The 27,001-nt window shown below is 42.1% G+C and overlaps 3 protein-coding genes across 4 annotated transcripts in view; 2 read left to right on the top strand and 1 right to left on the bottom strand.

Annotated features, from left to right (window-relative positions):
* The first annotated feature begins 261 nt into the window (after positions 1 to 261).
* On the top strand, positions 262 to 16,206 carry LOC131882283 (rootletin-like). 2 transcript variants are annotated; one of them, XM_059229420.1, is made up of 31 exons: positions 262 to 404; positions 1,308 to 1,397; positions 1,463 to 1,690; positions 1,863 to 2,024; positions 2,111 to 2,287; positions 2,358 to 2,474; positions 2,551 to 2,709; positions 3,136 to 3,588; positions 4,030 to 4,216; positions 4,281 to 4,455; positions 4,521 to 4,831; positions 5,664 to 5,975; positions 6,044 to 6,137; positions 6,217 to 6,363; positions 8,205 to 8,402; positions 8,496 to 8,640; positions 8,704 to 8,828; positions 8,904 to 9,262; positions 9,330 to 9,450; positions 9,519 to 10,367; positions 10,440 to 10,749; positions 10,809 to 10,983; positions 11,050 to 12,034; positions 12,115 to 12,749; positions 13,346 to 13,523; positions 13,604 to 13,774; positions 13,848 to 13,964; positions 14,024 to 14,275; positions 14,335 to 14,598; positions 14,668 to 15,172; positions 15,815 to 16,206. In XM_059229420.1, the coding sequence occupies exons 2-31, from the start codon at positions 1,355 to 1,357 to the stop codon at positions 16,087 to 16,089; spliced, it is 8,229 nt and encodes a 2,742-aa protein (XP_059085403.1). In that variant the 5' UTR covers positions 262 to 404; positions 1,308 to 1,354; the 3' UTR covers positions 16,090 to 16,206. The 2 variants fall into 2 exon arrangements, with proteins under 2 accessions (XP_059085403.1, XP_059085482.1); XM_059229499.1 differs by lacking the exon at positions 2,551 to 2,709.
* Positions 16,207 to 16,457: 251 nt separating this feature from the next.
* Positions 16,458 to 21,494, top strand: LOC131882432 (1-deoxyxylulose-5-phosphate synthase YajO-like). Its single transcript, XM_059229607.1, has 4 exons — positions 16,458 to 16,804; positions 19,578 to 19,802; positions 20,725 to 21,078; positions 21,208 to 21,494. The coding sequence occupies exons 1-4, from the start codon at positions 16,538 to 16,540 to the stop codon at positions 21,412 to 21,414; spliced, it is 1,053 nt and encodes a 350-aa protein (XP_059085590.1). The 5' UTR covers positions 16,458 to 16,537; the 3' UTR covers positions 21,415 to 21,494.
* The window catches only part of LOC131882520 (calmodulin-4-like), a 10,412-nt gene continuing 4,817 nt past the window's right edge, over positions 21,407 to 27,001 (bottom strand). The window contains exon 2 of the mRNA XM_059229720.1: positions 21,407 to 21,958. Within this exon, the coding sequence (XP_059085703.1) occupies positions 21,688 to 21,958 (271 nt within the window). The 3' untranslated portion in view covers positions 21,407 to 21,687. The remainder of the gene's footprint in view (positions 21,959 to 27,001) is intronic.

Below are 27,001 nucleotides of genomic sequence, written 5' to 3' on the forward strand. Positions count from 1 at the left end.
GATGCTCATCAAATAACCTTGTGCCCAATAACCATCATAATCCACCACATCCCCGGCCAATTACCTCGATACTCCTGAAGGGTTGACACTCCTGTCCCAAAATCTGCTCCTCACTTGGCAACCCTGACGGGACATAGCTTATTCGAAAAATAGAAGGAAAATATTTTGATCCTTCTGTTCCAGGTCCTGAAAGTAGTGCTGAAAATGAAAGAAGCGAACTCTCCGCTTGTCTTACTTGTCTTGTTCTGAACGCAAGAAGACATTGACAGGGAAGAAGTGAATCCGGCAATCCCGGAATCCAGTGGAGAATTGAATTGGATATTGTTGAATGGAGTGGCCGATGATTAGTTTGGTGGTGGTGGGCTTTCTCTTGGGCTGTCTCAGTTGTGTGGCACACATCCGGGGTAATATTCAATCGTAGGGATCATAAATAATATGGAGATATTGATGTGCGTCCAAGTGACTGATGATTGATTGTCATGACCATTTCTGTTGTCTTGGAAGCATTATGCAAATGGACCTTCTTCGATTCTAGTTTCAGTCAGGAACGACTAAAGCCTTGTTTTGGGGATGCAACCATCTTTTACATGAGATTTGGTACTAGACCACCTTGATTGAATTGAGTTGGATGTGGTTTTTGGCCACAATAGTTCATGAATATGAATGGGGTGACTGGCTAGTTGTCTGGTCGAAATCATCCACACAGGACCGTCCATTTTAATGATCAATAAATAGGCTTGATTTTCATTATCATCGGTTACTTTCAGACATCTGATGTTTAAGTTTTAGGTACAGTGACCATTGACCACTTAGCCAAATTCTTTATTGAGATAATTTGACCAGGTATTTCAATATATTTACACTTCTTGTCACCGAAAGTAGGGTGGCTTCATCCTGGCTTAGTTCAAGGGAACCAATGTTAATCATTTTCGTTGTCATCCACAAGTCAAAGAAACTCGTCACTGCGTTTTTTACTATTGTAATTTTATATGAGTCTTTCACTTCGAAATTAGGAAAAAAACACACCCTTAGCTGAGGAATGGTATAATTTTCCAGAGTTCCCAATAAACATGGAATGTTATCTTGAAAGAGATTTAGGCATTCCTAAGCCGCCAAGGTAGTCCGGCCGGTTGGCTCGGGAATTTTGTGTTTGTGTCTTTATGGAGTATCATTATGATTCAGTTTGATATTGAAATTTCGCCACTCTTTCCTTTTCGTACACGATCACGATATGCCATGGACTTTTTTATACAGCTCTGATTTCTATATATATATATATATATAATGAGTGTTTTTGTATTTACTAGATATTCTAGCGTGACTGTCCAGTCCTAACCAACCTTCATCTACGTCCATGGATCAACCGGCCTCATCGCAAGAGAGTCTATCAAAGAAAGGTTCGCGAAATGGCCCAATGAATCTTGTATTAGACTTGTATATATAGACTCCGCTTTATTTCTAGACATGGAATCCGGGCCAGAAAACGAATCGACGAATACCTCGTCCGGAAATTCGTCCGGATCTCGTTCAACCTCGATGATGTATCTGACAGCTGAGTGTTGTGATGATAGCGAAGAAGGCGACGAAGACGAAGAGGACCAGGAATCATCTGAGGATGACGAGGACCCAGAAACAGTCCGGCCTCACAATTGCAAATCCCCTGAGTCAGTCGACCCCATCAGTCTCCATGGTAAGCTTCTGGGATCTCTCTTAAGGCCAGGAAAGCGTGTCATTTGGCAGTAAGTTGTGGGTGAGAGCGAGAGGGAAAAACAAGGGCATAAATCATGGTTGTCGTGAGCGACAAATTACCAGGAAGTAAACTACAGAGCACCTTTTTGTCGCTCGTTTTCCGTTCTATGTAGCCATGGCCAAGTTTCGAGAGGACTTGCTAAAAGCCCAAATGAACTCGTTTGAATCCGAGGAAGAAGAGGAATCCTCGTCCTCGAATGAAGTAAATGAGGAGCTTCTCAGACTCAAACGTGTCACCGATGAGGATGATCCTCACTTCGAAGATGCTTTCCCATGTAAGTTCTGAAAAGAGTTTTTAATTCTTTTTTTTCGACTTCGCGGGGTTAATGTGCTAGAAAAAAATTTAATCGCAATTTCTTAGCTGTCTCTCGTAATGATCGCTTGGATACAGTGGAAGAGGTCTCGGAACCTCCTTCGTCAGAAATCATGATGGAATCATTACCTATTGAGAACGAAATTAACACGAGCATGGATACCTCTTCATCGTTTGATTTCCAGCCCGACTCTTTGCCCACAGACCGATGCTTCAACCCTAATGGTAATCAAGGCATTATAAAACGGTCTCCAAAAGGAATTCATTGCAGTCGAAATTTCTTTTGAGAACACAGGTCCTGGATCCATAACAAGTAAAGAAGAGGTTTATAGTGTCACCGAGATCGAGATCAGTTATTCAAGGGAGCTTGTTTCCAAGTTAGAACGCAAAAGTTCGCAAAAGGATCGAAAAGGTAAGTAAGGGCTGTCATGCATCAACTACTTAAAAGCCAATGACAATGGAATAGGAGCATAATGAAACTATTTCAGAGTCCTATGTTCACATTGAACCTGCTGATGAGAAATGGGTCATGTTCGAGGATATTGGGCCAAGACCCAATGATCCTTTTTTGTCCAAAGGGTTTGATGAGGACTGTTCTGATGGGAACACTTCGTCACTAAGAAAATTCTCATCATTTTTCAGAGCAGGTTGGGAAATGTGTGCTTGATTCGTGCTCGATTGAAGTTCAAAACTATTTTTGCCCGCTTCTCTTATTCATTTTTGAATTGGGTCTTTTGAGATTAAATCTCTGCTAGCAAGGAATCAATTTAGATTTGGGGTTCAAAACACTAAAATCGGATTGTCTGACCTAAAAAGTCGACGCATAGGTACCTACATTTGCCTAGGTATCAATCCGTTGACAGCATTTTTGGTTCATTTGAGGTTCTGAAAATTGAATTGAGTTATTTTCCAAAGCCTCAAACAGTCGTTGTCTGATAATGCTATTCCGCTCCATGTTGCATGTTTTGCATGTTGTGTTTGCATTTGTTCCCGAATCTGATTTCCTTCTTCCTAGTTCCATTTTCCACTTCAAAAAATTGTCGCAAGTCATTCGGACAACCTTCTCGTTTCAGCCGAAAACGACAATGACGGCTTTGAAAGTGACTTCACCCCGGGTTCATCGAACATCCCGATACAGAAATCCGTTTCAATTTCCGAAACCTCGGATCTTAGTGAAGTAGACTCGCTCAATCCAATCACCAGTGCAAAAACACATTCAATGACCGTCGTGGGCCACGGTCAAGATGATCGTCCAACAACTCAAACCCTTTCAAATCCCTCCTCGATGGTTGCAGAAGACTCGTCTTTGAATAGAAACGTAAACGAAGAAGACGAGAACGAAGACGACGACGACGACGACGACCCAGTGATCCAAGTGGGAACAAGTTTGGGCTCGGCCAGATTTTCTAAGGCCAAGCCGAAACTAATGAGGGAAGAGGCCATGCAAGGGAAATCAGGCGATAGCGCAGAATTCAAAGAAGGTCGAGGGACTCAAGAAGAAAAGGAGGGAACCAATAATGAATCAGGTAAGAAGGGGGAAGCTTTTAAAGGAATGCACGTTCATGCTACGGAGGTCGTCCCAATGAAGGAAGGTAGGAAAGGAGGGAGGAAGGGGAGTGTTGTAGACTTCAACATTTTTTGAAGGCTCTCAGAGGGAGACTAATGTATGCCATCATTTTGACATGTGCGTATGCGGAAAAAGCTCCAGAGGCTAACATCGAAACTTGATCTACATTTGGTACATGGATCTGTCCAATATTGATTGTTAGATTGTACCGTGTGGCCTGGAAAAAGCTTCACTGAAGATTTAGCCTTCCCAAAGACTGAGCTTATTGTTAACCACATCCTGATCTGAATTATTCGGTGTTATTATTGCTACCCGTGGGGGAAGTTTTGTCGATCGGAGTACGAGTCTTGAGAATTACGATCAGAACTAAATTTGCACGTCTTAACAATTTCTCTTGAAGGGAGTGAGGAGGATGAGAGTCTGAGTGTTTCCTTACCCAGTGGATGCAAAGATGAAGGTGATGTCTCCCCTGAATCTTCCCGAAGACAGAGACTCCAATTAGCTCAAGTTCGAAGTGGGATCCTGAAAATTCTGAGTGAGGACGAAGACCGCGAAAACAGAGTGATCGCCAAGGACGAGACGAGCAGGTCAGCTTTAATTGATCTGCACGACATTTCGATTCCCTCGCTATGCTAGTTTTGCCTCTTTCAGTTCTTCATCATTCTCCTTGGATCTAGTCCCACCGCGTGAAGGCCATGAGTACGTGATCAATAATCATGTTGAAGACGGTGATGAGCGACGAACCTTGGATGGTGTGGGCAGTTTAAATAGCTCTCCGAGCAGTAGTGAAGACAACCTCAAGTTTAGCGAGAAACACGAATTCGAGGTTGGTATGCTACTGGTTCATGCTCACCCTTTTCCTTTGTTCACCTCAAGTTTTTCTGTTATCAGAATGCCGAGAAGGAATCCTTGATTCCGGGTTCCTTGTCCTCAGTGTCAAGTGAAATGCCCCCTGCAGAAGCTTCACATCAGGCATGGTCCGCCAATAACCCCAATGCTAAGGCCAGTTCTCGCCTCGAGGCGCCCATTATGGCTCAAAATGATAATGACAGCGGGATTGACCGTGAAACTGGAGTAACCTCGAGGATAAGCGTTCACTCGGCTAGTAGTAGCACGGCCAACACTCAGGCACAACAACAACACCCACAACACCCACAGCCACCCACTAAAATGTGGTCAAACTTCAAGAAGCAAGTGAAAAGGTAAGGTTTGATAATTGGTTGAAAATACGGACAAGGCTGAAAGTGGAAAGGCTGAGAGGATCCATTTTCGGTCAGAGGCAACCTTTACAACATGCTCAAATCGATAATTGTAAGATGAGTCTGCTGTACCGTACATCCGAGTGGAAAGGCTGAGAGGATCCATTTTCGGTCAGAGGCAACCTTTACAACATGCTCAAATCGATAATTGTAAGATGAGTAAAGTTGCTGCAATGTCAATCGCTAGAATGATGACAGGGTAATGGACTTGATGGCACTTGTAACGTAACCTTGTAGAAAGAGGAAGTATAATGAATGGCAATGCTTATGTATGTTAGAACGTAGAATTCGATTATCCATGGGGCTGACGTCGGTTTCAGCTAACTTATAAGACTCGCTTCTGTCATTCCATTTCATTTGAATGCGATACCAGTAGCTAGCTTGAAATGACTCCATCAACTTTAATGATGTTGTTATCGGTTGAATGCCCTTCCCATTAACCTCAAAAAGATATTCTCTTTTGGGGTACTTCATTGTCCAAGATCTAAGTTTACGGACATTATTTGATGAAGACTGTAGGTGGCAGCGTGTGAGCATGTGTGTGTGTGTGTGGTTCATAATTTATAAGAGGAAAACAAACATAAAAAAAATAAATAAAAAATAAACATGAAATCGAACTTGTCCCATCGATTTTTTTCGGGTTGTTAATGAGACAAGGTTTTGTGAACTAAACATGGAGAGGAGTTGCTCAATTCAAAAGGTCAAAACTCTTTACGCAATTCAAGGCAAACTTAAGTTTAGTTCTCACTTTCTAGCGTCGTATTTTCATTTCCAGAGGGTTTGGAGGGAGTACAGGCTCACTGTCTTCTCCATCGCCCAACTCTGAGGAGCACCCAAACCCCGCGAGAAGTGGGCCTCCTCAATCGCTTACGTTCCCAAATCGTGGTCATCGAAGGTCATCGTCCGAAGTGGTTTACAGCCCCGAGGTGGCCGAAATGGAATCCCCACGGGAAGGTGGATTTGTGGTATCGGATCATGGGCTCAACTTTCAAAGTGCGGCCATGATGAAAAAACACATTGGAGAATTGTACGCCCGATTAGCCAAATCTGACTCGGACAAGCAGAAAATTGCCGATGAAGCTTATCGGTAAACTCGATCTTCCGAGACATATTGTTCAGACTCGTACCCATAATAGGTTATTTTCAACCCTTTAGACGAGCTCAAGCGATCAAACGGGATTGTGATCACCAGCTGGAAGACGCGAGAATGTCTCAATTACGACAAGCTGATTTGGTGGAAAAGCTCAGGGTAAAAATTGTCTCTCAATGGTCTTTACTAGAGCTTTACCATTGGGCCCACTAATGGAATATCGTTTGTACGCGTATAGGAAAAGGTCATCGAGTATCGGGACAAATATGAGACTTCAAATAAAAGGTTGTTAGAGGTCACTCAAGTGGCCAATCAAGCTCAGATTCGCTTCAAGGATACCAATGAGGTTCTAATAACGCTGGAAGAACGACTTCGAGCCACTGAGGTAAGTGAGGGGATTTTAGTCGGTTTCAGACGACAAATTGCTGTTATAATGAGGTATAATCTACTCTCATGGAACTTTCACTCGTGCCCTTTTGTGACGTGTCTTTTGTCGGGCTCCAACCTGGGAAAAGTCCTCCCATTTGTCCCACCATAAATGACATGTGATTTCCCTTGGTGATAATCTAATCATAGTCCGCCAACCATTTACTTCCTCCTCCGTGTCTTTTTTTCCGTGTTCCTCTCTTTCCTCTCTAAGTCTTGTGTTTTTCTCATCCTTAAAACAAGAACACCTTTCGAAAGTGTGGAGTTGGCAAAATAAAATGGTTATCAGGAATATTCGCACAATATTAGATGATTTTTAAGGCACTGATTTAGCAAATTATTGGCTCATTACATTTTGCTTTTCCGGTAAATGAATGTCATCGTCCAGAAACTAGATTGGATTTTGCAATTCGAGATATTTGGCGTAGCATTAAACTGACATATACCGCATAACAGCGGTCGGAAAAAAAATCAAGATAGCGATATAGTCGCAAAACAGTTCGTTGAAAAACCTCTACAGGTTCAGAAATGTCCCCCTTTATTATAAACACAATTTTTTCTGACGTTTGAAATTTTTCCATTCCTGTTCAATCTCAAAAGTTGTCACAATTAGGTTTGTCTAGGCCTGGCTAATGTTTGGTTTGTGCGAAAGGTTCTTTCAGTATAAATTGGAGAATTATTATTGCTGTGGCATCACTAAATACTGTCGAACCCAAGGGACTAGATGATGTTATTAGTATTTTATGTCTTTGGTTGAACCGCTTTACGAGAAAAGTATCGTGAACAGTATTGTTCCATTTTATTAAGATATTGTAGTAGTTAATCCGTATGAAAATATAATTAGGCCTTAAGAAAATATTGATTGACCCTACATTCAAGGGCCAGCCAGTTCCGACAACTCTAATTTGCTTGTGGATTCGAGGATTAAAGTACCCCACACGTTTTTTTAAAATCCAACGCAATTAGATGAATGAAAAGTTTCCTTTGACTGTTTCACTTGCATTTCCATCAACATGAGGTTTTCTTGACTGAACCGCCAATACAGATACCCGAGGGAACAGGCTCTGGTATGAAATGGAGGAGATATATGTGTTAATCTCGAACAATTTATGAAACAAATCCTGCTTTCTGCATAAATTTTGACTAAATAACTTTTAGCATGGATACTGTGAGGCAAAAAAACCGTTAAATGGACCCAAAATATTGGCGGGGAAGTAGAAAAATTGTGTTCGGTTTTTTTTAGCCAAAAAGGTATAAAATGAACTCTTTTGGTCAATATTTATATTTATATTTTTTTTCAATTCAAAAGTGACGAAAAAAATCCCTTGTGGGTGTATGTACAAATGTTTCAATTTCCCCTTTGTGTCTGTTCTATTTTCCTTAATTACGCTCAAGCCAGTTCCAAGCTAGTTGTCCCCGTTCGAGAAAGCCGCTTTAGCAACATGTGCCCTTGGGTTAAAAAAAGGTAGTCATTCAGCATTCGTAATGCACGGTGATGGTTTTTAAAGGGGGGAAAAGACCGTCCCTCCCTCCACCTTAAATGCTTCCCTCAACCTTACTTCCCCCTATTTCATTCCCCCTGCGGTTTATCATATGAGCCTTTGTGTGTGCTTACGTTCATAACTTATTGACAATCCATGCAATGGTTGAGACAAGCTGTGTTTGGCGAAAGGCTGGACTTATTCTCGTGAGAAAGCATGTGAGGCGAATTTGAAGCGAAAATATTGCCTTGCCGTGGCTTTTTCATCTCGACTGGACAGGAAAGGTATATCATTCTTTTTCCACATGGGTTTATTCTAGGAGCGGAGGATCCACGATATCAAGCAACTTCAAGTCAAGATCGAGGAGGAAGAGGAGAAGAACAAGACTTTGAACGAAGTGAATGTTGTGCTGCGATCTCAGTTGGAATCTGCCTCCAGGGCCAATGAGAATTTGGCTCGGGATCTGAGCAAGATCTCGGCAAACTTTCAGCAATTCAAGGACCAGCAACATGAAAAGGTATGATTTGTAAGAATAAAGGCCGTGAGTTATTCTTGAATCAAGTATCCCTGTGACATCCTCTTTCCCTCTCTCTCCTGGTCTGCCATATAGGAAAAGAAAGTCTTCAACGAGAGCCAAGTCAGGTTTTCGAATGATGTTCAAAGTGTGCGTGAGTTGAAACATTGCATATCCACGTTCAAAAACCAATTTCACGACATCAAGATGAACACTGAACAAGAATTGGCTCAATTGAAAAGTAAGTTGCTTCTCAGGTTTTCGACTGCAAAGAATTAACGAATTTTGTTTTGCTTTGCATCAGATGAGCTTTCCAAATCGTCGAGAAACTTGACCACGGCTTGTTTGAATGTTTACACCAAATCTGGGTATTTGGACGTCAATGGGCAGAGTATTCATGTCGGGACCACACAAGACCTTTACTCTCAGGTAGATTTTTGTTTTAAATCCAAAGTGCTTTGTTCGAAAATGCAAATAAAAATGCGGCATTTCTCGTTTTTCTAGTTGGAGAAAGTCAAACTTGAGAAAGGATTGATGGAGAGAAAGAATAATAATCTGGAAGGCCAGTACAAAACGGTTCAGAAGTCCATGAAAGATCTTCAGAACACGGTCAACACGCTAGAATCCGAACGATCCCAACTTAGCCAACAGATCGAGGAGCTCAAATCCAAAACTGAGAACTTCTCTGAGACTAGCTACAAAGCCAAAACTCTGGAATCGCACAATTCTCGCCTTCAAAATTCTCTCTTTGATATTGCTCAAATCGTTCTGGACGACGCTGACAAGGATGATTCGATGGTAGACGGGCCTCATCTCTCGACGTCACTCACGAGGTCCGTCTCCAAACCGCATCTTCGAACTGGGTAAAATACAAAGTATTTGAAGTTGTGAAACTACAATGGATAAAATTGGGAAACATTTTTCCAATAGGTCTCCAATGCGTAGTCGAATGAGCACGGATACTCACCGTCGAACTCGATCCGCCTCACCCGCCATGATGGAATCCACATTGACTGCCGTTCAAGCTGCTTTGAATAGGAGGCAACTTCAGGTAATCAGATCAACAATTGCTCTCCTTCGACTGTAGGGAGTGTACAATAGACTATTTCCAATCCTCAGATCCATGATTACCGTACAAAATTGACCCAAACCAAGCATGTGAATGATCAATTGAGTAAGGAGGTGAAGATCAAGAACGAGATTCTGGAGTCGGTAGAACATAAGCTGGATCAAGAGCGTTTGAGCTCGGACTCGATGAAGATCCGTTTGGACGAGATATCTCGAGAAAAGATGTCGTTGAACGAACGAGTGGAATTGCTCTTGGTTGAAAAAACCTCCTTGGAGCGATCCCAAACCAATCTAAAAGACGAGCTCGAAAGTGTGTCCAAGGAAAAAGACGTGATCACGGATGCCTTCAGCAAAACCATGAAGGATTTGAAGGCTTCCGAGATTGAGATAGAACATCTTTCAGAGCGAACTCGATCCCAAGGAAAAGACTTGAAAGAAAAACAAACCCTGATTGGTCAATTGGAGAAAGTCGGTAGTCAACTTCGGGACGAATTGCTCGCCACCAAAGAAGAATTGGCCAAGGTTAAAGATCAACTGACGGCCTTGGATCAAGAGAAATCTGAAACGGATAATGCGGCGGCCAATTTTGAATCGAAGATTAGTTCCACCCAGACCGAAATGGAGCGATTCCATAAGGAAGAAAAGCGCTTGAAGAGTCATATCCGGAAGTTGGAGGAGATACAGAAGAACTCCCAAGAGCAACTGAAGTCTCTGGAAGATCAGATGGAAACCTTGGAAGAGGGCAAGATCCAATCGAAAGTGGACATTGCCGATTTGAAAGGCACTATCGAGACTCTGAAGGAGGAGATACTTGCAAAACAAGACGACAATGACAAAAAGGCCAAATCTCTAGCAGCCTTACAAGTGCGATTCAAAGACGAATCCCAGTCCAAAGACAAGGTGAGTGCTTCCTTTTAGAATTATTTCTTTACCTGTCATTAATCCTTTTCTTGTTTTTCTTCCTATATTAAGATGGAGAGCGAATTGAAAAACGTGAACAAGGCCAAGGACGATTTGGAGAATCATTTGACGAGTATTCAACTGAAGAAAGACGCTCTTGAAGACGAAGTGTCTCACACGAGGAAAGAGATGCTCGAGATCAAAGCCCATTTAGAGAGAGTCAACGAAGAGAACGCCAAGTTGAACAAGCACAAATCTGAACTCGAGGTTCGTGTGGAACAAGTGGACAAGGAGCTCAAAACCTCCGAAGAAAGACTCGCTTTTGTACGGTCGGAAAAAGCCGAACAGAACGAGATGATCGATGATCTTAACTTTGAATTAAGTGAGGAAAACATGTAAAAAATGGAATTTCTGTTTGTTAACCTGAATATTATTCCCCAGGTCAACTGCAAAAACAAGTCAAAGAATTGGAATCCGACAAGACTGATCTAGAATCTGCCAAAGAGTCTCTTGTTAAAGAGAACAAACGAGCTCAGGAAGCACTAAATGAGACTTCAACCAAGCTGGAGATCGTGAAAAAATCTCACGCTGAAGACATCGAAGACCTCAAAGATCGGTCAGTAACACTTTTAATTCCAGTTACATGTTCTTAAATGGCTTACTATTTGTCCTTCATTTTCAGCCATGAAAAACTCATACTGAAATTGAGAAAATCTTTAAGCGAGTTAGAAGAAGACTCCAAAGCCGACAAAGAAGAAACAAGAAAGGCTCTAGAAATGGCTCACGCCCAAGAGTTGACGAACCTAACCAAAGAGCTCGAAGACGTCAAATTTAAGTTAGAGAGCGAGAATGGGGATCTCATGGCTCAACTTGAAAGGATCAAAGAGTCGCAGGAAGAAGAAATGATCCTGGTTGAAAACGAAAAGCAACAGACCCTCACCTTGGCTCAACAAGAGCAAACCTCTTTGAAAGAAAGAATCGATCAACTCACTCAAGATCTCGAAAAATCCCAAGAGGACTATGACAAGGTGAAAAGGGAATCATCGGCTCGACTTGAGAAGGACCGCAGTCAAATCTCAGAGCTTCAACTTGAGCTCTCGCGTTTAAAAAGTCAATTGGAAGAAGCGATGGCCAAGTTGGATGGAGAGAAGTCCCTGTCTGAGGGCAAAATTCGCGGCGAGCAGAAGGCTAAATCCGATTTGGAGAGTCAGGTCAACACTCTGAAGACCACCTTGAAATACGCCAATGAGAAAGTAGACAATCTGGTGGAAGAACTCGAAGAGACTAGAAGGAAATTGGAATCTTCCGAGGAGCGGAAATCCTCTTCCCAATCGGAATTTGTTGCCATGGAGAAAGAGATTGTCGAAATGAAGACCAAGATTTCTCGATTGGAAAGGTCCAAAGATATCTTGGAGAAGACCAAGCAAGAGTGGGAGCTCGAAAAACGCGACTTGACCAAGAAAATCACAGAGAAAGAAGCCTTGGTCACCGAACTTGAGCTCCGAGACTATGACACCAGGAAAGAATTGGACGAATGCCGCGAACAGATCGATCTTTTAGTGGAGAACAACAAATCCGTAGATCACGAGCGGACCTCTCTGAGATCCAAGCTCCGCAACGTTCAGAATGAATATCGTCAGTTGGAAATCGAGCACGACAATATCAAGGCAAGCGGACCATCAACCTTTCTACCTTTCTAAACAGTAGACACAAGCTCATGATTTATATTATTTTTATTCATCTCTAGGAACGATCGCTATCTGAAGAAGAGCAAAGAGGTGTGACACGTCGGGAGTCCCAGCAACTCCGCGTTCGAATATCGGAGTTGGAAAGCATTCGCGATGCTCTCGAACGCGAGTTAGTGAGTGCCAAATCAGCCATGAGTGGTGAGGAGGAATCCATGAGGACTCGAATCTCCACCCTCTCAGCGGCTTTGGAAGAGCTCCGGTTGCGGGAAAGAACGCTCGAAGATCAACGTCATAACCTGGAACTGGATTTGGCGGATTCGCGTCAGGAAATCAAGGACCTGAGAGTGACCCTTACCGGTCATGAGGGCAAAGTGAAGGAGCTCAACTCTACTGTCCTCCGCTTGGACACGAATAAGCGAGAGTTGGAAGGCAAACTCTCAACCGTGTGCGGGATCCTTCGGGAAGTCCGGTCTGGCCATCAAGACTACCGAGGATCTTCGGGATCGCCCACCAGATCCAGTCGCATGATTGGCTCCTCCAGAAGAGGGCGTAGTCCGTCACCTTGGCAAAAGAGTGTTCTGAACCAGTCAGCGATTCCCTCAGGAGCCCCGGAAATGGACGAGTTCAATGTTGAATCCGTGCGTGGCAATGTTCGAGAATTGATGACCAAAGTCTCGATCACGGAGAAGGAAAGGTAAGAAATCGATTATGGATGGGTCTGATAAGTAGAGAGAGGCAAAAAGCGCAAAAGGAAGTGCGGTCACTTCAGACCCTTTTTACACATTTGCACATTTCGTTCTTATTTTGCACCTTTTGGCTAAGTGGAAGTTTTGGTTACGTTAAGCACCTTTTGGCGTTATAGTTGGTCAGAGTTTTCGATTACAAGCTGTTGCAGAAATGATGTTGTTTAACAACCAACCAACCATCTCTTGATCACATTCAATGCAAATTCATGTCAATTTTCTCCGCAATTGTGACCAGACTTGACGTTTTAAAAAGTTGTATTTCAAATTCATAAAACTTGATACCGTAAATTGCAAGTTGTCTTTTTTTGGTTAATTTTTCTTGTACTTTTGTCCCATTTTAAGAGGGAGTTCGCACTTTTAACTTGATTTTCTTTACTTTTTTTGTTTCCAAAATACTTTGCTGTTTCGCACCATAAGGTGTTCAATTTGGCTAATGATTTGCGTGCAATTATCAGTTTGACTGTTGATATTGAACGTCTCAAACTTATCGAAAAGCACAGTTATGAAGTATTTCGGTAAAATCAAACAAGTAAAACTCTTGTAGGGATGATGCCCTCAATCAGGTGAAGGCGATCAAACGCCAGAGCGATGACCTTATGGTTCAAAACGTCAGTTTGGAGCAACAGCTCCAACGAGAGCGCGAGAAGATACTTGGATCCGAGGAGCAATTGCGGAAATTGGAGCAGAAAATCTCAGTCAGTGACATTAATCTCGCCAGTCAGGTCGGATTTATTTTGAAGCGAAAGGAAAGGAGGGCCGGTAAATGGTTGTATCTAATCAATATGTATGTCTATTCATCCAGGACGAGGATCTATTGAAGAGGGAACGAGAGTTGAAAGAGATTTCCTCGAAACTGGAGCAAACCTCGCAACAGCTCAATGACTTCAAAAGGCAAGGTCTCACCACTAGCGAAGGGCTCAAACGCTTCAAAGAGAAGGAACTCAGTTGGAACGAGGAACGGAGGAGACTTCAGGTAGGAAAGACATGGCGATTAGTGTTCGAATCAAATTTTTGGGGGGGCACTAGGCGTAAATTCCGTTTTGCAGGATGCATTGAACGATGCTGAATCTCAATTGGCCCGCTTCGAGATCCATCGGAAAAGTGTGGATGGCGATCAGCAACGTTTGCAATTCGTCATCAGCGAGAAAGATCAGGAAATCAAGGTGAGAGTTCACATTTGGTTTTTGGTTTTTAATGTCTTGATGAAGTATTTCTGTGGCAGTCTTTGCGGTCCAAAGTGGATAGTTTGACTGGCGGCGTGTCTAAACTCGAGGACAAATGCATTCGTCTAACATCCAATGTGGACCAACTCAATATTCAATTGGAACGAAGTGCCCAAAATGAGAGCGATCTCCAAGCTCGAGTTCAGGAACTCAGTCGAACCCTGAACTACACCAGTTCGAATACATCTGGGATTCAAGAAGAATTGGAACAACTCAGACGGGCCTTGAGCAACGCCGAAAACGAGAAGAAGGTGAGAAATTGATGGTCCTACCTTTATGGAATTTTTGTAAATGGTCATGGTCGATGCAGATTTTGGAAGATCGGTTAGAATCGGCCCGTCAGCAGCAACACGACATGAAGCAATCGGGTCGTAATCTCCACAACAAACTGGAACAACTCGAAGCGGATCTCCAGCGATCCGAATCCAAAGCTAATCAACTGGAGCTCCAGCTCCACAACTCCAAATCTTACCTCGAATCCAATGCCAACGACAATTATCTCAAGGAAGAGCTCTCGCGATTGCGCAGAGAGAGCGATCAAGCCAAGGACAAAATCCGTGAACTCAACAAAATGGTTTGCAACACTTTCCCTCTTGTCCAAACCGCTAAATCCTCCACAATGATCATCTCCGCTTGATTTCAGGTTTCCCACTTAGAGAAGGATAAATCGGATTTGGAGCGACGACTCCAGAAATCTCCCGGAGCCATTTTCAGTCAGATCGCGGATGATTCCGTGGATCAAGTGGACCATCCCGTGATTCGCTCTCAGATCCCGATGATGAGTTCCCAAGTCCGTGGACAAGAGCGGATGCGACAAACCCAATTGCAAGTAGGCGAGTACTTGGTCAAGATCCGGATCCTGGAGCAGGAAAATGAGCGCCTCCAACGGAAGATTCGAGGCCTGGAAACACAATTGTCGGAATTGGAGCACTGTCACGGAGTGAGGATCCAGGAGCTTCTCCAGGAACGTCGCAAAGAACGGGAGAAGGATGGGAAGCGGCAAAAAGAGTCGTTGAGGAGTGTGGAAGAATCTCTAAAAGCTAGAGAGAAGATTTACAAGGAGAGGATCAAAGGACTCGAGGATCAAGTGGGCGTGTTGAAAGAGCAGCTCTCGAAAGAAATGCGCCGCCGACAAGCGTTCATTACTGGTGAGTAAACAGACGGGTTATTTATACAGTGTCTGGTTGCATTGAAAGGTGTAATCGGTCTGCCAATATACCAAATGAAGACGTAAGAACAGTTAGATACACGAAAAGTGGTTAGTTCTTCTGGAGGAACACACGGAATGGGTTATGCACTTTCAAGTGTGACACTTCTGAGAACAAAATGAAATTTAAGTGCTTTTTCATGCGTCGTCTTCAATATTTAAGAAATCCATCATGTCTGCTTGACAAAGAGCTCTCTAATGTGACATGAAAACCACGGACAGTTCTTCCAGATTTTGGTCTCTTTGCTTTCAAGGTTCTGGATAGTGATCGCCGATTGTTTTGTCTTTAAGTTATTTTAACTGAAACTAAATTTCAGAACCTTGGACGCTTCTATCTATTTTCATCCTAGCCATGTTCTCAGTTCCATGTCTCTTCGCAGAAATATCTCCCCTTTTGTAATCAGTCTTAAAAACAGAAGATTGTTGAGCATTATAAATTCTGTATCGATCCATCTCTTCGAAGTTCGAAGGCACACATAATTATACAACCTATCCAATTAAGGACCTATGTGGAACATTAAGAAGCATTGCTTTTACTCAAGTCTGTTATACATATAATGGTGTTGAATATCCATGTTCTCAGGTACTTCGGGGATCTCATCGGAAATGAGCGAACTTCGCCAGAATCTCGATCAAAGCCTGTTCAATGTGTCCACTCCAGTCTCGCGTTTAGATGGACAACTGCTGGATCGTGAAGCCCAGAGATTGAGTTCCACCGTGTCCAAATACGGCGAGGATCACATGAGTCGTCTGACTCCGTCCAGGATCTCCATGCGAGGAGCCTCGTCCATGGAAAACATCCATCGACCCTCATCCAGTCGGCCAACCAAACGGGTTTTAGCTTTCGACCACCAATGATTCATGGAGATGCCGTGACCAAATTTATATGGCATTTATTACATTAATACTCTTATCGTCTGAAGCACTCATATTCAGAGAAAATAAATCGAAACGTGATCAAACAAACGTAGACAACTTAGGCAAACTGCACCAATTTGTGTATCCTGTTAACGTACACACTGTACAATAGCCATTCTCAAATGCAGCAAACTCGTACTCCATCCATTCAAAAGAGATTGAGCATTCATGATCAATTTCAACATCACAGAAGAATAACCAAGTACCCATATAACCTCTTTCTAATCTCGACACAAGTCCACCTCAGATTGCAGACATCTCGTGCACTGTTCAAGCTTCTTTGGCAAGAGAGGTCAATCAGGTTTTTCGATTACGTAACAAGCAACCCTCCTCCACACACTTTCTCCACTCTATCAGTGAACGTTGACAGAATCGATCGATAGAAAAAATGGAGTACAGATATTTAGGTAATACCGGCTTAAAGGTTTCCAACCTTTGTTTGGGCACCATGACCTTCGGCGAGAACCCGAATCGGCCGGGTCAAGCGGATGAGAAGCTCTCCCATGAGATCATGGACGCTTTCGTGGAGTCCGGGGGAAACTTCATCGACACGGCCGATTGCTATCAAATGGGCTTGACCGAAAAGATTGTGGGCAAATGGCTCCAAAAGCAACCTCGGCGGGACAAGATCATCATTGCCACCAAACTCGCTCAAGTAAGAAACCGACTAGCTATATATATCGAAAAGGTCTCCATCTTCCTGAACGGTCTTGAAATGTTATGAAGTTTAAAAACGGGTTTGGCAAACCGTGATTTTTTTTTACCAATTGTTGATGGCCAATGGTTAATCCCTGGTTTACGGACTACCCAGTATTTTATTTAGGATTATCAAACTGGTTTGCGAAGCAAGTACTGGAGTGATGCAATGGGGAAAGTGATTCAATTGTTCTCAATTGACGAAATGCTGAGGTCAAGTAAACCAAAAAATGTTATAACTCTACATCTTGTGGTTCATTCACAACTTTGAATCGAGCGCTTTCCAACATTGGCTAGAGTTAACATCTTTACTCTTTCAAACTTGTTTGCTGATTTCATGCACTCTTTCTACTTCAGTTTTCGCTTTCATCCTTGGCATTCACTGATTGCGAAGTGAAATTGATCATGTATTTTTGGGGTTTTTTATCCATGGTTGATGTGGTTTAACATTTTTTTTATTTCATTTTGGCGCATCAAAATAGTTCCCTTGAAATGTATCAAATTCATTTTGATTGCTGACAGTTTGGACAATGAACCCAGATGAGCTCTTTGAAGTCAGATGGTGCTGCACATCCTTGGGCAGAATTCTACGCCTTTATATGGCTGATCCACCCAATTTATGACTCGTACAATATTGACAGAGCCAATGACCGGCTAATGGCGGGTGTGCTGCACCCATGGTCTCTCTCACCCTTGTTTATTTTTAATTAAGTGAGAAGAACCAAGAGCTCTTGATGACCTGGTCCATTGAGGACGTTGCAAAGGGTGACCTTCCCATGGAACAGCATTCATTCTTTGAATAGGACCGTAATGTAAAGCATGACGTGGCTAAACGCAATTAGAAGTACAGGGTGCACCGAATTGAGCAATACATTATCATGAGAGTATAAAATGATTTTTATATCAACTTGTTTTGTTTAAGTATGAACATAGTCCGCTTATGCTGCACGAAATATGTTTTACGTTCTGCACTCCAGAGGGTGCTTTGCCATTCAGCCTCTAGCAAATAAAGGGCCGATTGGGCCAATTCCTTTTCATTGAATTATAATGCGTTTGTGTTGCTTTTGACTAATTCTATCAAAATCTTATTTTCAATTAGTGCCTCGGGTCACATAATGTCCGGAAAAGACATTGCGTTTAAGGCAAGGCAAGAGCAGTTTATGTAGCAATCTACCGTGCCTCTTCCCGTTTTCTTTGGGCCGTGTGACGTTGCAAATAAGGGCCCTTATGGGGGCGTTTAGACAAGCTCTGGCAGGTTCGTTTGTTTGCTGGTACCAGTGTCAGTGATGCAATTTTGGGGCTTCCAACACGTTTTTGAAAAGCTGACCCTTCTTTCATATTGATATAAGAGGAAAGGTCACCTTCGTTAAAACTAGTTTGAAACGCCAATTTTGCATCACTGACATTGGCAGGCAAGTTTGTTTGCTGGTACCAGCGCTTGCCTAAATGTCCGAATTGGTTGGTGTACGAACATCTAGAAATATGGACTGCGAACGAGCTTCCCAACAAATTGGCCTGCTCTTGGTCATAGCCACTCTGAGCTACTTTTTGAATTAAAGTAATGAAATAAGAAACGTAGATCTCCTCAATTGAAGTCCAGTCATTTTTTATATGATTTACCTGTTCAGTGGTTTGCTTCGAAGTTATGTTGTCGAAAGGTTATGTAACTAGCCGAGAGCAGGCCGACAATTCGAATCTTTTGTTGTGTTTACTACGTACATAACTTTGGACTTATCTCCTGAGTTCCCTAAGCATAATTTGGGGCTCAAATTTGACCAAGTTCATTTATTTAATCAGATCTTGTGGTCGTATGAAGTGCTTATTTGGCATAAAGTAAACAAGTTGCGAGATCAGAAAGGTTTGCTTCCGTTCGCAGTCCACATCTCTAGAAGTCCGGGATTGGTGGTAGATACATTAAGCTCTTACCAGGGCATAAGCTCTCAACGATGGTTCGGGACTATTGGTTCCAATCTCATATCGTGGGCGTCGTGTGATAATTGAAAAGGTGGAGCCAAATTGTTATTGATGTCTCATGAATCGGCTTTTGTTCCAGCATTTGACATACATGTACGCGTATCTCCTAAATCGTCAAAGCTTTATCCTCAGTTTTCTACAAGATCTCAACCTCATAGCACTATGATGGATCCATCCCGTTCTTCAATATCCGTTTGGATGCAACAACTGGAAAGGAGACTTGTCGAGAAACTCCGCCATATTCCACCCTTAAAATGTGTAATCTAGAAACATGATTGTTTTGCAAAAACTCTGCCGATGGAAAACAAAGCCATTTGAAAGCCGTTTTACACGATTCATAGTTTTTTAATATTAAAGAGTCCAATGTTTTTTGAAGTGACTTGCATACAATGCACCAATTATGCTTCATACAATACATGATTTCTGACTGCATGAATGATCACATCAAAATCATAAAAAAGTGCAAAGGGATTTTTGATTTAACTCTGCGGCAATTTAACACAAGGTAAAATTTCGACCTTGATTTACATTCAAATTGAATCTGGTCATGATGCTATTAAAACTATTAAAACGTCAAGAAAGTAGCTGTCAAAATCAAAAGTTCCTAAGGTTTTCAAAATCGGTCAAAGAAGGAAACCAACCCTTCATATTTAGCTTATTCTTAAACTGCATTTCACAAAAATGATTTTGTCGCGTGTTCCGCAACGTCCTTGACAGTTCCGTACAGCGCATACAACAGAGTCTCTTTGTCTTTGAAGGCCATGCGAGATGATGATCCCAATTGTGCGGGTCTGTCACGCCATCATATCATCACCAATGTGGAGGAGAGCTTGGAGCGACTGCAGACCTCCTACATCGATCTACTGTACGTCCACGTTTGGGATCACGGAACACCCATTCAAGAGACGCTCTCGGCCTTGTCGGACTTGGTGCGATGTGGCAAGGTTCATTATATTGGGGCCAGCAACTTCACCGGATGGCAGGCAAGCATCTCCGTACACAGAGGCTACTACTACTATTAGCCCTAGATGTTCCTGGTCTGGATTCGCTCATAGAAGCAAAAAGGATCGCTCAAACGGCCCATGGAACGAACCGCTTAGGCGTAAAGGAAGTTTGTGGTCTTTCCCTTTCAAGATAGTCATCTGAGATAAGAATCAGCTCTTGACTGAACGACCTTCGAATGGGAAGGAGACCTCGAAAACCTGGAAGACCTACGTGGAGTTCCATTATACTCTGGTCAAACTGATGGGAAAAAAACCAGATGTGCAGTAAATGCTAAATGTCTTTAAATGCAAGATTAGGATGCTGAACCAAAACTCCACATAAAGGCTGTAAATACTTCGAGGACAAGACCAATCAGTCTTGTATTAGTACGTGTAAGGTTCCTTCAAACCAGGGGCCTAAGCTAACTAACTAAATTAGGCACTAACGAGAGCATCAAGACGCACTTTCTGGACACGACTTCGGTAACTCCAAGGCCTGCAGAAAATTGATTTTAGGGCCCAGTTAAAAAAACTGGGGCTTACTGCTTCCTGACTCCTAACAGATTGAGATTCTCGTTGAAATGCGTAGCTCCGCATCACTTTCAACCGAATGCTTTGAGTTTCATTTCTGATGCTTGGGCATTACACATATAAATCACAAAAAAATCATGAAAAAACACACAAATTCCAAAAAAAATACCGTTTTCATAAGACAGGATCACAGGATCATTCAAATTCAAAAAATCTTCTCATGAGGCACTCTTACATGTTTTTTATGTCTAATATATAAGATTGATTTCAGACCGACTCGTATCAAATCATCAACTCTCAACCTTTCCAGCCTTGTCGATCCATTTATGCACACATGCACAGTACGTACCTTTTCCATGTATTGAGAATTCCTTGGTTTCTTTGTGTGTAGATCCTGACGGCCTCGGAAACCTCGAAGAGCCTTGGCCTTGAGAAATTTTGCTGCCTTCAGCAACAGTACAATCTGATTGTACGAGAAATTGAGTGGGAGGTCACGGAGGCCTGTTCAATGACAGGAATGGGACTCATTCCATGGAGTCCTCTCAAGGGTGGGTGGCTCTCAGGAAAGATCCATCGTGGATCCCAGGGTGCTCCTACGGGTTCACGGGTGGCCTTTGCCCAAGAAACTGGCAAAGCCAATCAAAGTGGACCCGATTTCGATTCCCTCGCTGCCCAACCTCGAGTTTGGAACATTTTGGACCAACTCAAGAAAACTGCCGCATCCCATGGGAAAACAGTCGCTCAGGTTCGTGGGCCCTAACATTGTATTTGTCGCTAAGTCAAACACGTGATGGAGTGTTCCCAACTTACAAGCCCAAGTCCCAATCGAGGCCGAGGCCAGTTTTCAATTATGTTTTTTTTTTTGCTCTGGCAGGTTGCCATTCGCTGGTTGCTTCAAAGACCCAATGTTCCAAGCGTGGTGATTGGTGCCAAGACCCTCGGTCAACTCCAGGACAATCTGGGAGCCGTTTCATTCCAACTGTCCTTGGAGGAAATGAAGAGCCTCGACGAGGCCTCGGCCCTGCCCGCGCCCTATCCATACGAGATGATCCAAAGATTGAATACCAAACGAGTCCGTTAGATCACACGCATACGTATTCTTTTTTATTGATAGCACTAACATCTACGTGTCACACATACAAGAACATGCATTCTCGTGGACATCCGTCACAAATCCTTGAGGGTGATACACTCGCTTTGATTATGTTATTGTAGTTGATACTAGGTTTTGAGAAGTGAGAAAATGGAGGAGACAGTGACACAAGCCAAATAATGGAACACGCACGCACGCACCCACCCACACTAGCAAACCCATCCCAGAGAGGATCGTGTTTATCCTGGTCGGAGTAGTGCTTCACTTTTTGGTGAGCATCGAGCAGAACTCTTTGTAGTTTATCCGTCCAGTGCCATCTTTATCGAATTTGTCGAAAGCGGCCTCGCGTTGCTCTTTGGAGAGGTTGGGACAGATCTTTTTGAACTCGTGGCGAGACACGAAGCCATCTCCATTCTTGTCGATGGCCTCAAAGGCCAACTCGTAGCGGCTCTTTTGCCCGCAGAACTCCTCGAAGCTCATCTTGCCGTCCATGTCACGATCTTTGGCCCGGAACACTTCCACCACTTCTTGTCTGCAAAAATAAAATGGGGGGACCAATATGAGCACCTTCACTTTGCTTAATTCAATTTCTTTAAGTCCGTAATTTCTGCTTCTTGGGCGGTTCTTTTCCCCTGATGTGAACTGTTCTTGCTTTTGTATTTGGACCATGTTTTATTAATGAAAGCTATAACATTTTCTTGTGACTCAAAAACCGAAAAGTGTTAGTGAACTCAAATTTAAAAGCGTTTGATTCAGTTTTCGGTTTGTTATTACAAGAGAAAACCGATTTTTATTTTTTACTCACCAAATAGCGATATTGACGTACCATTTATGATATTGTTCAACTCAAAATGTGCATTTCTTGTATGCATTTTTCTACTGAAAGGCACTTGCCTAGAAGGTCTCTCATTCCATCACTATCAATTACGAGGAACATACAATCGGCAACCCCTGGATTTGTATTACCGCCAATCTGAAGAGCTTCTGATTTGACTTTATTTATTATTTAACTCGTCCTATTTCCTGGATACCCCACATATTGTTGCTCAGTACCCAAACCTTCCCTGATTCTATAACGTCATAAATCATGAAATCGGACGGAATAATCTTGTTTTTGCTAATTATATAACAAATCAAGCTCATTCGTCCTACGAGTTCCGCTATATCATATTTCAACCGCTGTCCTATAAGATTCACAATGAGTTCGGTTCAGTGCATTAATGTTTGACATCCACCTGCTGGCTAGTACCTCACAATATGTTCATGTAATATATAGCCTTTTCGTCCAAACAAATTACGCCAACTTGTAGTTCATGATGTGCCTCAAATTTGGACCATGAGCTCCGTCAGACTCTGAGTGCTGACCATTCTTGCATTACAATGTCAAACAACTCGCATTCGAATCCTAAATTGCCCATATCTTTGCGTATGTACTGAAGTATACGTTTCTGCTGAAAAGGCTTCGTTGTCCCAAAGGTATGGAACACGGTGCAATGCCAAATTTCCCCGGGAAGTCATGGAGCAAATTTATGTCCAGCCTTGTTCCTACACTTGGAATTTTCTTTCCAAAGGCCACTTTGGCACTGAAGATAACACCAAGGCCAGATGATAAGACGTTTAGTTGTTCCAAGTTCACTGCCTTTCTTGAAGGTTTGAATGGAAAATGGAGCAACGCGAAGATGCATCAAAGAGAGATATTTCCGGATCCAGAAGCAAGAATGTCAATGGTTCAAATCTCACGTTCGTTGAGCTGGCCTTTTTTACCGCGGGAAAACGAGAGGCGAGGCCACAAATCCGTGAATGATGGGCTTTGCTCGCAACGTGAAAAGAATTGTAGATCATAGATGCCGAGAAGTTCCATTGCTTTGGTGCCCTATCCCTATTGCAGCCCAAGTGCATCGTCCTTCATTTCCTCGGGAATTTATGGGCACAAATATAACCTATTTCATTAGTGGACTACGCCACACAGCGACGGAAACCATCAAGTTGCTTCCGAACATCGTTCAACCCCGACTATGTTGGTTTCCAAAAATCGAGTACTTCGAAGACCTTCAGACAGAACATAATTGAATGTATGTACGGTCAAGGTTTGGTAATTTTGATCTTACGACCTTTTTTTTCTGTCCGGGAACAATCCATTAAGGGTTAGTGAAAAGAATAAGAATGGCCCAAGCATTGTTCCCAACTTCTCTCGTTGTAACGTCCATTTAAAACCTTTTCAGAGCTGAGCTCTATCTTTGTTCCACGTTGTTCCAAACCATCAACCAGTGAGAACGGACAAAACAATCGGGCTTTCGATCCTTGCAAGAGATTTGTCTTGAGAAACAACCCATATGGCTATCATGCAGCGGAACGGTGAAACGAATATATTTCCATATTTCACGCCATTATCCAAACTAAGGTTTGGTTGGACCAGTCTTGAGATATGAAATATTGCCACATTTTAGGACGTTTATAATTGACCCACAGCAACTTGGTGTATAGCTTTGGCTCTGTTGGATCGTGTGATCCCGGGACAAAAGGGATTGTGAATTGCGAGGAGTTCAAATATTTTGGCCAAAATTATTACTAATTATGTATTAATGATAACTATTGCCTTATTTATTTACTTTATTACTTACTTATTTATTATTTTATCATTTACCTTATTTATTATATTATTTAATATAACTAGTTGGGTCCTTGATGTGGACTCATGTTCCCATTAAGTTGACAAGGCCATTTGTCTTATGTGAAGATCTTTTCAAGATTGCTCTTGTTCAGTACTATATGTCGTGTAGTTATGCCAAGAAACTTTGCCCATTTCGAAAGTTTGTTCCAATCTACGAATCTCGAACGAATCTGAGTTGTTCCAAGTTTGTGTTTGCCGAGGTTCCTCCGAAAAAAGCGATGGAGGTGAAAAATATTTGGGAAGTCAATTAAAAGAACTTTCTAACACACTTTTCAGTCAAGGACAAGATGTGCATGAAATTTAAGAGACCTGTGATTGGTGCCTTCAGCATCATTAACATTTTTGGTTTGAAAGTCCTCTCGGTATGAAGTCTTCAATAACTTTGGCACAACTTTGAAGGCCTTACCAATCTAAGGAGAGTCAAGGCAAATAAATTGTTCAACCAATGCAACAAAAATGACCATTAACATTAATAAAATGTTCAGTGAAATTGGCCCAAAACAAAAATCGTACGAACAACATATGAAGCATGAACAATTTGGAGCTTTGGATTGATTTGATTCAACCGCATATGAATATGATATCTATGTATATAATACATATCAGGGCAGTAAGTAAGTTGTTTAAAGGACTTAAATAGACATGAAATCGTTATTTACTTATGTGTACTCGCCAAAGACATTTTTAATCATATTTATTGTTTTGAGTATTTGGGCTATTGCACCGAAAGTTGCATATGAAGATGGTTTCCTCACTTACAGTGTGGCTAACCAGAGAGACCTTTAACTAGAGGAGTGGACATCAACGGAGCTAGGCCGATTTTTCTTTGTCACAGCTCTTCTACCAAGCCATAAATGAAGACAGGCAGAAAGGTACTGATATTTGAGACCAAGCTGCCCATCTTTTATTACATTCATAATTACCTATTATTAAAACTCTAGACTTTTTACTGCATAACCCAGCCACTTTCGATATTTTCATTAAAACGAATATAACTCGAAACTTTGTCGTAAAAAACTATTATTTTTCTTTCAAATGGCTTTTTCTTAATGTATGGTAGTAGCCCTTGTGACTTTTGGGGAGCTCAAATGTTGTTTTCACAAAGTGGCCTAACTTCGCCTATTGCCGATTGCCATGTCCAATCCTGCTGTCCATAGTCTAAAAACACACCCAATGAGACGTCAAGTCACTGATTAGCTTGCCAAGAATGGACCACTCTGAGAGGATTGCTTTTGGAGGTATACCGTGCTTATGTACATGCGTAGTTCAAGGCCAATCACGGGTGGCAAATAGCCATTTCAAATTATGAACGAAATGTCAAAACAAATCAAGGCATTTTTCTAGCTTCTGAAAACAGAAAGCAGTCCCTTGAAAAGATTCTAACTCGGTCTAAAAGTTATGCTCTTAAATGGATATTAAAACCTAAAAGTTTCAACAAGCTATCAATTAGAGATTAAGAGCATGATTGATTGTGTCTTGAATGTAATTTATGGTATAATTTATCAAGGTGCTGTTGAATCATATGGGCTTCAATGATTCCATTTAATGTTGTTCAAATCCAAAATGGTTATCTTTTAACATCACAAACGCAAAATGTCAAATGTCAAATAGAACTTTGAGCTATTGTACTATTGTTCCAAAAAAGCAATAATTAGACCTCGAAAAAAATGTTTCACTTGAGGTTCCTTTAACATCCACTAACAAGTTTTTGGAAATCTTAAGTTCAGAAAATGTTCTTAGGTTTGCAATTTTTTGTCTGAGCTGAAATCACACAAAACAAAAAGTCAAGATTGTTACTTATTGGTACTTTCTCTCAAACTTGAGGAGGCATTTGACCCACTCTATGCATCAATCCATCAAACTTTACTTCAATAGTATTTATAGGGCGACTTCTCTCACTTCGAATATTGCGAAGGTGTTTGAGAAGATCATCAAGTCCAAACTTGTTGAATTTCTTGATATCCATGAAGTCGTTCCTCGTAGCCAGCATGGGTTCCGAGCACATTTTAGCACGGTTACCTAACTGATTGAACATATTGAGCAAGTTATTGAGGGACTAGAGAGCCATGAATCAGTTGATGTAGACTATCTCGACTTTGCCAAAGCCTTTGACAAGGTAGATCATGGTCTGTTAGTTAACAGACTCCATGAGATTGGCATCCAAGGCAAGGTTCTCAATTGGTTAAGATGTTTCATTCAGAATAGGAAGCAAATTGTCAAGGTCGAGGGATTCTTCAGTGACATTCATGATGTCAAGTCAGATGTTCCTCAGGGCTCTATCCTCTGGCCTCTCCTTTTTATAATATTCATTGTCCCACTTCAAAAGCTTAGCATTACTGCCAGCCTCTCTTCTTTTGCTGACAATACAAAGTTAGTTTCTGGTAGGAATGGCCAAGATTCCAGTAGCCTTGCAAAGGACCTAGAAAAATTCTACTCTTGGGTTACTGAGAGTAATATGGCCCTGAATGGAATGACATTCCGCTCAATGACCTTTGGGTCAACTCCCTTAAATACTCCACTCGTAGATAATGGAGGTAAAGATATTGAGCAGGTCTCATCTATGAAAGATTTAGGTGCAGTCCTCCAAAATAGTGGAAAGTTCCATGAGCATATCCAGCTGAAGGTGGGTAAAGCTTTTCAAATGTGTGGTTGGATATATCGTACGTTTAAGTCCAAATATAGCATCACGATGCTAACTCTGTACAAGTTGATTGCCCAGTCACATCTTGAATATGTTTCACTGATTTGGGCTAGCTCCAATGAGTTCAGCAGGTTTGCAAAAGGTCGAACAAGTCCAAAGATGTTTCAGAACATTTTCAAAATATTCATGACCCCCTGACCCAACCAAGGATTTAGGGTCAATTCTAGTGACCGTGGAGGCTTAATGTGCGTTTTGAGANCAAT

Source organism: Tigriopus californicus, chromosome 1 (assembly GCF_007210705.1).
Source record: "Tigriopus californicus strain San Diego chromosome 1, Tcal_SD_v2.1, whole genome shotgun sequence".
Classification (NCBI taxonomy): Eukaryota; Metazoa; Arthropoda; class Copepoda; order Harpacticoida; family Harpacticidae; genus Tigriopus; species Tigriopus californicus.